Source organism: Mesoplodon bidens, assembly GCF_964165515.1.
Source record: "Mesoplodon bidens genome assembly, chromosome: 16".
Lineage (NCBI taxonomy): Eukaryota > Metazoa > Chordata > Mammalia > Artiodactyla > Ziphiidae > Mesoplodon > Mesoplodon bidens.
In genome coordinates, this window is record NC_138173.1 from 62700162 (window position 1) to 62712850 (window position 12689).

Sequence of the window (12689 nt, forward strand, 5' to 3'; positions counted from 1 at the left end):
AGGAAATAAGAACATGGGTTTACTGGGCTTGGCCTATGAAACGAGCACAGCCATTTGGAGGAACACGTTGCTCTCTTCTGAATTCTGAGTGTGTGCTCACAGCTGTCTAGGATGGTGTGCTTCGAAAGGGCAGGAACTCAGCCTGGCTAACCCAGTCTCCCTGTGTGCTGGTCTCATCGTGTGATGCTGTAGGGCATACAGTGTCCCCCAGAAGAGCAAGTTAAGAAGCAGCAGCTGGCATCTATAGAATGCTTTCTATGTGCCAGGCACTGAACTAAGCACATTCACATACATGATCTCACTTAATTCTCTCAACGACCCTAACAAGATGTGGCTATTACTATTACCCCCATTTTACCCATGAAGAAATGGAAGCACAGAGAAGTTAAGGAACTTTGCAAGAGTAGCAAACCTGGCATTTGAACCCAAATCAATATGATTCTAGAACCTATGTTCTTAGTTGGTATGCTATACTGTAGTAGGGCTGTTTTGAAGATTAAATGAGATGATGTATATAATAAATTTATCACGGTTTCTGGCCCATAATAGGCATCGTAACTAATTCCTGCTGTTATTTACACGTGTAAGTAAAATAATACTATTCTTCATTACCAGTAGATGATGACAGGGGACTTCCCTGGTGGTCCAGTGGTTAAGACTCCATGCTTCCAATGCAGCGGCCCGTGTTCGATCCCTGGTCGGGGAACTAAGATCATGCGTGCCCCATGGCGCGGCCAGAAAAACAACAGCAGCGACAACAACAAAACAACAGGGCTCGCTGCACTGAGAGGCAGGAACCAGAGCCTCGTGGCCATGAGCCCATCTGGCAGTTCGGAACTCTTTAATAGAAGGAACGTAACATAACTCGATGTTGGTGAAGATGAGCACTCTGTTCTGTGGCCATTAAGTCCGCAGGTGCGCACTGGTTGATAGCAGAGGAGAGGCACCAAGTTACACGTGACCTTAAAGCAGCAGGATGGTCGGAATTAAGCGAGTGAGATGCCATCTACAAAGAGTTCTCTTGGGCTTCCCTGGTGGCACAGTGGTTGAGAGTCCGCCTGCCGATGCAGGGGACACGGGTTCGTGCCCCGGTCCAGGAAGATCCCACATGCCACGGAGCGGCTGGGCCTGTGAGCCATGGCCGCTGAGCCTGCGTGTCCAGAGCCTGTGCTCCGCAACGGGAGAGGCCACAACAGTGAGAGGCCCGCGTACCGCAAAAAAAAGAAAGTAAAAAAAAAAGAGTTCTCTTTCAAAAAGTTTAATCAGGGAACACAGCACTTATCTCCTTATGGTGGTCATCGAGTCACACAGTGGGTCACACACATCCCTGGTCCACCCCCTTCCTCCCATGTGAGGAAGCCAAGTCTGAGAAGGAGAAGTAACCATCCAAGGCATTTGGCTTTATGTCCTGAGTTGCCCTACAGAGAAGATGAATCATCACATGGAGTGGTTCAATGTGTACAACAAGGTCCAGATAATTCTCACATCACATGACTGTGGTGGACTGACCAAAAGAGATGTGAAACTGGCCAAGTTTTTATTGAAAAAGGCAGCTGCTTCTGTGTGATTTCTTCCAAAACACATGTAAAATCTTATATACACATCTAGCTCCAATGTATTTTGAAGGCAGTTTACGTGAACAAAGTAAGCTGTAAATTTAGTTCACCTTTTGAACTATCTATCACATTTTGTAAAATCAGTGCTTAAATAAAAATTATTTAAACTTGAAAAAAAAAACCCAACAAAAAACAAGTAGATGATGACACTCACTCTTGTCCTTGTAAGATACACAGTGCATAGTGCTTCTAAGTAGCTGTTGAATCGAGTGAATTGAATAGTGATGGTAAGGATTTTTATTTAATGTATTTATTACCTGCAACATTATAGTGGGGCTGGAGATACAATGATGGCATCAGCTGGTCAGGTTAGAGAGTTTGTAAACAAGTAAAGGAAACTGGCTCACACAGCAATAAAGTCTACAATTTTGGCTTTATTAACCATTGCTTCTTAGCGTCTAAGAAATGGCCGTGTACCACACACAACAAATATTACATTAAGGGTCTCTGCTTTGTCACACTCAGAGATGTTAGGGATACAGTATTAGGTAAGACATAATCCTTGTGCTCATGGATTTACAATCTAGTAGAGAATACATGAGAAAAGAAACAGGGACTTCCCCGGTGGTCCAGTGGTTAAGACTCCACACTCCCAATGCAGGGGGCCTGGGTTCAATCTCTGGTCAGGGAACTAGATCCCGCATGCCGCAACTAAAGAGCCTGCATGCCAGAACGAAGATCCCACACGTGACAATGGAGATCCTGCGGGCTGCAACTAAGACCCGGCCCAGCTAGATAAATAAATATTTAAAAAAAGACAAGCAAGTGAAATCATTACAAATTGTAATAGGCGCCACCAAGGAAATAATCGAAGGGTTGAAATATAGAATAATGGAGTTGGGGTGGGGGAGGAAGGTCAGACCCTACTTCGCATGGGGAACTAAAGGAAGGCTTCCTTGAGTAGGTGCCATTTAAGCCCTGATGATAAGAAAGAGCCTAGGAAGAAGAAACAATACAAAGGCTTTGCGGTGGGGAAATAACTTGACAAGTTCAAGGGCTTGACAGAGAGTGAGTGTGGCTGGAGTATAACAAGGAGAGTGGGATGAGGTGAGGCTAGAAAGATAGGCGGGGCAGATCACGGAGGGCCTTACCAGCCCTTGGTAAGAAGTTAGGTTTTATTCTAAGTGAGGCGGAAACCCACCAAAGGGTGCTAAATAGACAAGTGACATGATCTGATTTGCTGCTGTGTGGAGAATGAGCTAGACAGGATCAGAGTGCCGTTGGGACCAGGCATCCCTTCTAGGGTGGAGGATGGACACTCAGAGACAGAAAAGGAAGTGCGACAGTGGAAGCAGAGGTCAGGGAGATGTGGGGCTAAGAGCCTAGGAAAGCAGGCAGCCTCTGGACACTGGAAAAGGCAAAGGAGTGGATTCTCCCTTAGAGCCTCCAGGAGGGACCAGTGCTGCCAACCCATTCTAGACTTGGGACCTACAGAACCGTAAAATAATACATTTGTGTTGCTTTACACCTCTAGGGTTGTGGTAATTAGTTACAACAGGGAGGTGTTGGCAGGAATAAATAATCTGCCTTCCACCCTGCCTCCGCCTCCCGATCTCTGTCTTCCTTCCATTGGCCGGATCTAACTAGAAGCCACAGGCAAGGGATCCACAGATGCTGTTCGCTCGGGTCAGCCTTTCAGGTGACAAAGAGGATGGAGAGGAGTGGGGAGTGGATCTGGAGCAGCCAATGGAAAATATCCAGCCCAGTGCAGGTTGTCAGGCTGAGGGGTTTGCTCCTGATCTGGAGTTTATAATAAAGTAGGACGTCTGGCATGCTGCCCTTGCTTATCTCAGCCCTCTCTTTTGTGAGTTCTCTCTGGCGTAGCCTTCGAAAACTTCTTTGGTTTTGCCTCATATCTTTATAGTGCAGATAAATGATGTCAATTACCTGTTTCTAATATCTGATTCACCCCTCAGTGGGATGCCGCAAGTTTCCAAAGCAAATGATGTGAATTAAAAGTTAGTTCAGGGCTTCCCTGGTGGCGCAGTGGTTAAGAATCCGCCTGCCAATGCAGGGGACACGGGTTTGAGCCCTGGTCCGGGAAGATCCCACATGGCGCGGAGCAACTAAGCCCGTGCACCACAACTACTGAGCCTGTGCTCTAGAGACCACGAGCCACAACTACTGAGCCCACGTGCCACAACTACTGAAGCCTGCGCGCCTAGAGCCCGTGCTCTGCAACGAGAAGCCACCGCAATGAGAAGCCTGTGCACCCCAAGGAAGAGTAGCCCCTGCTCGCCACAGCTAGAGAAAGCCCATGCGCAGCAACGAAGACCCAACGTAGCCAAAAATAAATAAATAAATGAATAATAAATAAATTTATTTATTTTTTTTAAAAAAGAGTGAAAGTCCCCTTTCACTGCTCTCTTCTTGGTCCATCGAAATCACGCTCCCCCACCCCCGTTCCCCCCATTCCGAGGTAGCCATTGTTAATAGTCTGGGTGATGCATTACAAATTTTATTATGTATGTTTTCAAACCTACTGCTATGGGCTGAATTGTGTCCCCCCCTTTAAATTCACATGTTGAAGCCCTAACCCCCAACATGACTGTATTTGGAGATAGGGTCTTTAGGAGGAAACTAAGATTAAATGAGGTCAAGTGTCTGTCATCCGAGGCCACAGTGAGAAGATGGGTGTCTGCAAGTCTGGAAGAGAACACTCACCAGAAACTGGACCCTACCAGACCTTGATCTCGGACCTTCCAGGCTCTGGAAATGTGAAAAAATTAATTTTTGTTGTTAAAGACTGTGTTATTTTGTTATGGCAGCCTGAGACTAAGACACCTACCTAAAATCAGAAGAAGTGGCAAAAAGAATCTTCATTTACCTATTATTCAGATTCGACAATTATCTATTGAATGATTATAAACAGGGAAGGGCTATGATTAGATAATGTGTTCTAGAAAGATCTCTTGGGTAGCAAAGTAGTTATGTTGGAGGGGTTCAGGCTGGAGATGGGGAGACAAGTTAAGCACCTCTTGTAAATTTCCAGGCAAGCGATGCTGAGGGCCTTAGTCAGGGGGAAGGCAGTGCAGAAGGAGAGGGGCTGACCAGGGAGAGATTTAAAAGTAGACTTGATGGGCTACATGTGTTTCAATCATGAGTCTGTGTTTCATTATATCTAAGATGCCGTGGGTTGTAAGATGCAGCCTGAGTTCAAAGATATGAAAAATGAAAAGAATGTTAATCTTAGGATTGATGAAATGCAGTAGAATTGAAAGCTGGGACCACCAACCCCTCATGGGAACAGTGAACACGAGCTCACAATTTAGTGTGTAAAAGAGAAACAAGAGGGCTTCCCTGGTGGCGCAGTGGTTGAGAGTCCGCCTGCCAATGCACGGGACTCAGGTTCTTGCCCCGGTCCGGGAAGATGCAACATGCCGCGGAGCGGCTGGGCCCGTGAGCCATGGCCGCTGAGCCTGCGCATCTGGAGCCTGTGCTCCGCAACGGGAGAGGCCACAACAGTAAGAGGCCCACGTACTGCAAAAAAAAAAAAAAAAAAAAAAAAGAGAGAAACAAGATTTCGATATCTGGAATCCTGATGCATAGTGTGGATTAATGAACTTTTTTTTTTTTTTTGATACTTCTCAAGTTGAACTCTTTTCTTGCTGTTCTTGATTAAAGAACATGTTTGAGGGGTGGGTTTTGTGGCTAGGAACTTTATAGGAGCCTCTCAGTTTTAACAAAATGCTACCCAGATGAGATGATATCATTTACAATGCTACAGCCATGCTCAGTTTTGGGGCAGCCAAATTCTGTTTATTTAATAAAGAAGGATGTTTTGAATGGTGGTGCTATTTCATGGATCTTTTCATGGAGCTTTCTTAGGCTTCCAGACAGAGTTTGGATCCCACAGGCAGATGGAGCTATAACCCACGTTTTCTCTCCCCAGTGACAGGCCTGCAAGCCTGTAATTACAGAGTACCGGCATCTCTTGTTTTTGGAGCTGGGATGGTTATATAAACATGGAGAGCAAGCCTAGCTTGTCCAGGCTGCATTTTGAGGACGTGAAATTCCCCTTCGGAGGGCTTGGCACCCAAATCACAACAGGCACCTGGCCGAGGGGCAGCATGCAGCTTTCTGCAGCGGAGCCAGAGGCCGTGTTGACAGATCAGCATGCCAGGAGGGGCCCCAGCCATATCGACCCGCGAACTCATGTCTGTGTGCACAGGACCCCATGATAATTTTTGCCTTTTCAAATTTAAAATTGGATTAAAAATTTGTGCGAATGTTTTTAAAGAGTCCAGAGCCAGACTTTTTTCATTGCAAGTTATTTTAGGACTACATTTTATCGGTTGCTGTTTTGGAAAAAGTACTTTCGCCTTTGCATTCTTGGAAGTGCCCAGCAAAATCGGCCAGTCTTAACTCCTATGTTACACAGTGAGTGTGGGTTCTGAATTTAGACAGCCTAAGTTTGAATTCCAGTTCCACTGTGTGTCCTTGGGCAAGCTGCTCATCCTCCTTTGCCTCAGTTCTCTCTATAAAATGGGAATAATAAGTAGTACCTGTTTCATAGAATTGTTGAGATTAATCAACCATTTAGCACGCTTAGAACCGTGCCTTGCTATTCAGTATAAACGTAGCAATAATAACTACAGTATTGACTACTAACAAGTGTTCAACTTACCCTGTGCCAGGCCCTTTTCTACATACAATAGCTCATTTAATGCAACCAACCATCCTATGATGTAGGTGCCGTCACTGTTCCTGTTTTATAGATGAGGAAATTGAAACACAGAAAAGTCTATTCAATATTAATATTCTTGTATCTCTGCGGAACCTCATGTATACCTGGTTGTAGAATATTAAAATTATTGGTTTGTATGCCGGCTCTCCCCCATAAGTATGTGGGCTCCTCAAATACGATGACTCTAGCTGTCTTTTTTGACGCAATAGACCTAGTACCAGGCATACGGTAGGCGATAATATTGAATACATTGGAAGTAGCTTAATGGGAAGTGTCACTTTGGGGCATCAACATGAAGATACATATTTTTTCAGTATTGGCTCCCAACTGTTTTATATGGCTCTTTTTGAGGCTTCATGGGAACAGCTTCCTTGATGACCTTTAGGCCAAATTCTGCAGCTTTTCAGTTCCTGCTGGTTGTTAGCAGTTTCAGTCCAGTCCTGAGCCTCAGCCTGGTTTCTGTGATAACGTCTCTCTCAGACTCCCTCCGTAGCTCCCATCCCCTCCCCGCCCCGCCAGTGTAGGGGAGGCTGTGGCTGCAGTGGCTGCTTGTTTCCTTGTGGCTGTTTCTCTCCTGGAGCTTAGGTGGGGGGTAGGAGGGTGGCAATGGGGAGTAGGCAGAGATTTCGCCTTACTTAGCAGCCCAAGACGAGATTTCCATCCTCTCTACACCGGTGGGTGCTGTATCTCCAGCTGATTTGCAGCCGGTCCTCTCTGGGGCAGGTGCCCAAAGCTGGGGCTCCCGTGGCGTGTGAGAGCCAGTCCTTTGGAATTCCATTTGGGAGTCTGTCGCCCCACACTTCCCGGCGCGGAGAGCTGCCTCCTGTGCAACCTCTTGCCCTGACCCCGCTTCAGTCCCCGCCCCCTCAGTGGCCGCTGCAGGCACTGACGTGGGAGACACACACCCTCTTAACGAGACGCAGAGGAGATGGCTCAAGCCCAGCTACCTTTGTAGTGTCCACTCCACCCAGGGGAAACTTGCACACCCTAGTATGCTGCTGGGTACATGGCAAGGTGCCTCGCTGCCCTTTCATCTCCCAGGCCAGTGTCCTCTCCAAGTCTCTCTTCCCCTGCCCAGTTAACAGTGGCAGGCCTGTTGCCCAAGCAGCCATCTGTAGGGGAATGAAATGCCAGTCTTGCAGCTCACTGGAACTCCTGGGCTTTATGAATGATTCTCCTGGAGTCCCTGCTGTGATGCAGGGGAGGGGATAGGCTCTTTCCATGAACACTGTCTTCCCTTCTCTTCACTCCTTCTATTACACTGATTCAGAGGATGGAGGGAGTCGAGTTGATTTTGGCCTCTCCATAAGCCCTTCAGGTTGGTGGCTGGCTCCAGCCCTTGAACTTAGAATGTCAGGATACTTGGCACCATTTGTCCTCTTCACTGGGTTTTATCCCAAGTTCTGGGACTTCATTGCAGGATTGTTCACAATAGCCAAGACACGGAAGCAGACTAAGTGTCCATCAACATATGAATGGATAAAGAATATGTGATATATAAATATATACATATATAATATATATATTACATATGAAATATACATTTTAATATAATATATTTAAAAATATGTAATGGAATATTATTCAGCCACGAAAAAGAAGGAAATCTTGCCATTGGTGACAACATGGATGGACCTTGAGGGCATTATGCTAAGTAAAATAAGTAGACAGAGAAAGACAAATGCTATATGATCTCACTTATGTGGAATCTAAAAAAGCCAAACTCATAGAAACAGACAGGGGCTGGGAGGTGGAGGAAATGGGGAGCTGTTGGTCAAAGGGTACAAACTTTCAGTTATAAGATGAATAAGTTCTGGGGACCTAATGTACAGCCTGGTGACTGTAGTTAACAGTGTATTATATACTTGAAAGTTGCTCGGAGAGTAGATCTTAAATGTTTTCACCACAGACACCAAAAAATGGTAATTAAGTGAGATGATTAACTTAATTGTGGTATCATTTAGCAATATATGTGTGTATCAATTCATCATGTTGTTTTACCTTAACCTTACATGATGTTATATGTTAATTATATCTCAAAAAAGCTGGGAAAAACCAAAACAAAAGTAGGGGCATTTCCAACTTAAAACAAATCTTCCAGGGATAATATAGGAGACACAACACTTTATGTCATAAGTGATTCTGTGAAATAGACCACAAAGTTTAATGTGTTTCTTTAATGTATGTCCCTTCACACCTGTACCTATGACTCTGTGAATTGTGTTCAGAAATTAAAGAGTGACTAGAGTTTTTTCCTCAATTATATGCCCAGGCAACTGCTCTTTGAGTTAAGGAATGTGGCCCCTGTGAGAAGTACTTGAAAAAAACAGTTGTCCCCTGAACTAGGAAGTGAGGTAACCTGTGATAGTTAAACTAGTTAAAATTAACTCATAGTGGGAAAAAAAAAAACCCACAACAAAGTTCTGGGACAAGAGATACTCACTCAACATCCTGTTACTATAATTAGCAAATTACAGAGTAGGGTCCTGTTTTCAGCAGATAATTAGCATTTCTCACCCTTAGTTGTCTCATCGGTAAATGGGGGGATACGCCTTAGGAAGGTGGTAGAAGCGGGACCAGATCACATCTTGAGATCTCTGTTAGGTTTAATGTCCTTAAATCCGTGAAGTTCATGCTTTTAGGGTTGCCTGAATTCAGGGTTTCTCCCGTCTCTGTTTTTTTCAAGTTAAAATTATATTACTTAGGCACAAAAAATAATGAAATATTGCCATTTGCAGCAACATGGATGAACCTAGAGATTATCATACTAAGTGAAGTAAGTCAGAAAGAGAAAGACAAATATCATATAATATCACTTTTGATAATACAACTGAACTTATTTACAAAACAGAAACAGACTCACAGACATAGAAAATAAGTTTATGGTTACCAAAGAAGAAGCAATGGAGAAGTATAAATTAGGAGTATGGTATTAACAGATGCACACCACTATACATAAAATAGATAAACCACAAGGATTTACTGTACAGCACAGGGAACTATATATTCAATATCTTGTAATAGCCTATAATAGAAAAGAACCTGAAAAAGAATATATATATATATATATATATTTATATGCATAACTGAATCACTTTGCTATACATCTGAAACTAACACAATATTGTAAATCAATTAGAGTTCAAAAAAAATTGCACGCATGTCGAAGCACTTCAGAGTTGTGAAATGCCCGACCTAGAAAGAGGGGCGCATGCATCCTAACTGGGAGAGGGGAAGAGGGGGCTGTGTTCGTACATAGGAGGGAAATGGATGCAGCGCTGTGCTCTGTATATAATCTCTTCCCGTCTACTAGGGGCAGGGCTCTGAACACAAGCCAAGAAGTCTTTCAGTTATTTGCTGGCAAGTCTTCCTCTAAAAGAAAGACCATTTGGATGGCAAGGCTAATGAGGGTTTAGCCTGGAGACCCCGGGGCACCTGGTGCAGGAAATACGTATTTCACAAAGACTCTTCACAAGATAACGTACTAGATGCTGTGTGGGAAAGACAGCTGTAGAGTCATAAAAGGACACCAGGTTTAGGATCAGATCTGAGCTTAAAACCTACCTCTGTGGTTTGGTAACTGTGTGTCGAGAGCGTGTGATAGTAAATGTTTAAAAATCAGCTCTCTCTCAGAAAAAAAAAAAGCTCTGATTTGTAGCTCTTGCTGATTTCTGAGGTATAAATATCCCCACTATGGCTGATTTTAAGTTACCAACATGCCACTGAATGTGAGGTTGGAAAAAGATGAATCCATTCAGCCCAGCTCTCATGAGCCAGCTTCAGCCTGCCGCACTGTGTGATACTGAACACATCATATAATTTCTCTGAGCATCCCCAGTTTCCACATTTGTAAAGTGAGGATAATACTTGTATCTACCTTACAGGGTTGCTATGGCAGTTAAACATGTATTTGAAAGCATTTGGGAAAGAGTAGGATTCAGTTTATTATTGATGTTGCATCTGGGCTTCCTTTATTTCTTATTACCTTGGAGTTTATAAAATTTAAAGGACTTTCACCCAAGAAAAATTCTAACTGATGGAGAAGTGTATATGTGCCTGTTGTGGGAGTTGGCAGGGGATGGAGAGAGGGTTGAAGAAAAAAAAAACAAGAAATAAAACAAAAAGACAAAATAACACAGTTTCCTCTGAACTATTATATGATTTCCTAAAATCACAAAAGCCTATATGAGGTAAAAGGGACCTAGAGGGCTTCCCTGGTGGCGCAGTGGTTGAGAATCTGCCTGCTAATGCAGGGGACACGGGTTCGAGCCCTGGTCTGGGAGGATCCCACATGCCGCGGAGCAACTAGGCCCGTGAGCCACGACTACTGAGCCTGCGCGTCTGGACCCTGTGCTCCGCAACAAGAGGCCGCGATAGTGAGAGGCCCGCGCACCGTGATGAAGAGTGGCCCCCGCTTGCCACAACTAGAGAAAGCCCTCGCACAGAAACGAAGACCCAACACAGCAAAAATAATAAATAAATTAATTAATAAAAACTCCTACCCCCAACATCTTCTTTAAAAAAAAAATAAATAAATAAAATAAATAAAAGGGACCTAGAGACTAGCTAATCCAACCCACCTGCCTGCTAAAGATGAGGAAACTGAGTCAGAGAACAGAAGTGACTTCCCTGAGGTTCAGCCCTGCTGTGACAACCCTGAGTAGAAGCTGAGTCTGCTGGCCGGCTGGCCGGGGCTCATCTTGTGAGCCCACCTCTCTTCAGCCTGCATTGGTTGGCTTGAGCAAACAGTGATGGGAATCTAAGGCCTCCATTCACACTGGTCAGGAACAGTGATTTGGCTTAATCATCAGAATAGCTCATAAACCAGTGGTCTCCAAAGTGAGGTGCTGGAAGGAAAAAAAAAAAAGAAAACTTTCATTGATTTCTCTATTAAAGAGTAAGAAGTAAAGAAATTATCTATGAGGCTTCTGGCAGGAAATAATCCTGTGTAGTTCCATTGAAGGGACTACTCAGACAGGTGTGGGTGGAGTTAAGGGAACACAAAAGATGCTGAGGCCCCCAGAGATGAGCAACAAGGAAAATGACTTCTCCCAGGTTTGGGGAGGAGCCTCGTGATGGCTGGAGCCGTAAGGAGGGTTTATGTGGAGGAGGGCTGCAGCTTCTGCCAGAGACCAGGGGGGCCAGTCGGGAGGGAGCAGGCAAGAAGAACCCTGAACTCTTTCTCTTTCTGCTCTGGTCTCTGCCAGCACCTCCCATTGGACAAACCCAACCAGATGCCAACTGGCAAGAGAGTCTGGGCGACGCAGCCCTTTGTGGTCAGCCTTCTAGGGCATTGAGCTAGGCAGAGGAGCGGAGAATGGATCTTCGGGGACAAGCAGAGAACAACCAGCGCAAAAGCTTTACAAATGTTTAATGTCTGGATTGACAGTGGCCCTTTCTGTCCACCTATCAGATGTCAGTCAGTACCCAAGGCACCTTGGCCTCAGTGGCGAGCGGAGGCCAGTGGTACCCAAAGTTGATCGTTTGTTTTCAGTGTACTGTGACATATTGTAACTTCTGTATGCCTGACTAAATGGATTTATGAATTACAGTATCTAGTTTTAAATAAACAAAATCTCACAAAGTGGACAAATGCTTTAAGAAGTTTCCTAGTTTCTCGCAAAGAAACAGCAGAATGACGATACTACTATTGCAGATGCAAAGGAACAGAAAAATGTGAGCACTAATATGGCTCTTCACTGGCTGCATTAGCTTAATGATAAGCTAATGAGATCTGACTAAAAATTGGCCAAAAAGTTCATAATGATCACAACTATTTGAAATATTGGTTTACGTCCATTATTACTAATGATGACTGTCCTCCTATGTGTGCATTATGCTTTGAAATATTAGTTAACGATAGTAGTGCCTGCCAATACTTCATAGATAGATAAATAAATACATGTATATTGGGTTTATGCTTAAAAACTGTTTATTGATGGGATGGTTGGAGACCACTGGTTTTAAACAATAAGCAAAGGCTAGAATTGTGGGGGGTCCTTGATTTAGTTATTATGTTTCTCTTTAGAGACAGTGAAGGCTACATGGTTTTTCTGCCTAGAGCACATAATGCAAAAAAAAAAAAAGTGGGCTTGTGAATAATAACAAATGTTTATGTAAAGCTTATTATGTGTTAAGCACTGCTCTAACCACACAAAAGGTATTAATCATGTAAAATGCAGCAACTCAACTACTCCTCACAACAATTCCATGATGTAGGTACTGTCATTATCCCCATTTTACAGATAAGGGGACTGAGGCAGGTCAAGGTTTAGTACAGTGCCTGGTACAGCCAGGAAGAGGCAGGGCAGGGTTCAAACTCAGGCAGGTTGGCTTCAGATTCTTTGCTCACTATGCCTTGCTGCCTCTCTGAAGGTAGTAGGGGC

General features: G+C 44.2%; 1 protein-coding gene across 6 annotated transcripts in view; it reads left to right on the forward strand.

Annotated features, from left to right (window-relative positions):
* NTAQ1 (N-terminal glutamine amidase 1) overlaps positions 1-12689 on the forward strand; it is a gene marked incomplete at its 3' end in the record, with an annotated part of 167322 nt that overhangs the window by 44473 nt on the left and 110160 nt on the right. The window contains exon 6 of one of the 6 annotated variants that reach the window (XM_081258251.1): positions 11511-11638. The exons of 4 other annotated variants lie outside the window; for them this stretch is intronic. In XM_081258251.1, coding sequence (XP_081114377.1) covers positions 11511-11605 — 95 coding nt within the window. Of the gene's footprint in view, positions 1-615; positions 1000-11510; positions 11639-12689 lie in introns of those variants that run through there. One more of the 6 variants, XM_081258256.1, reaches the window with a different exon arrangement.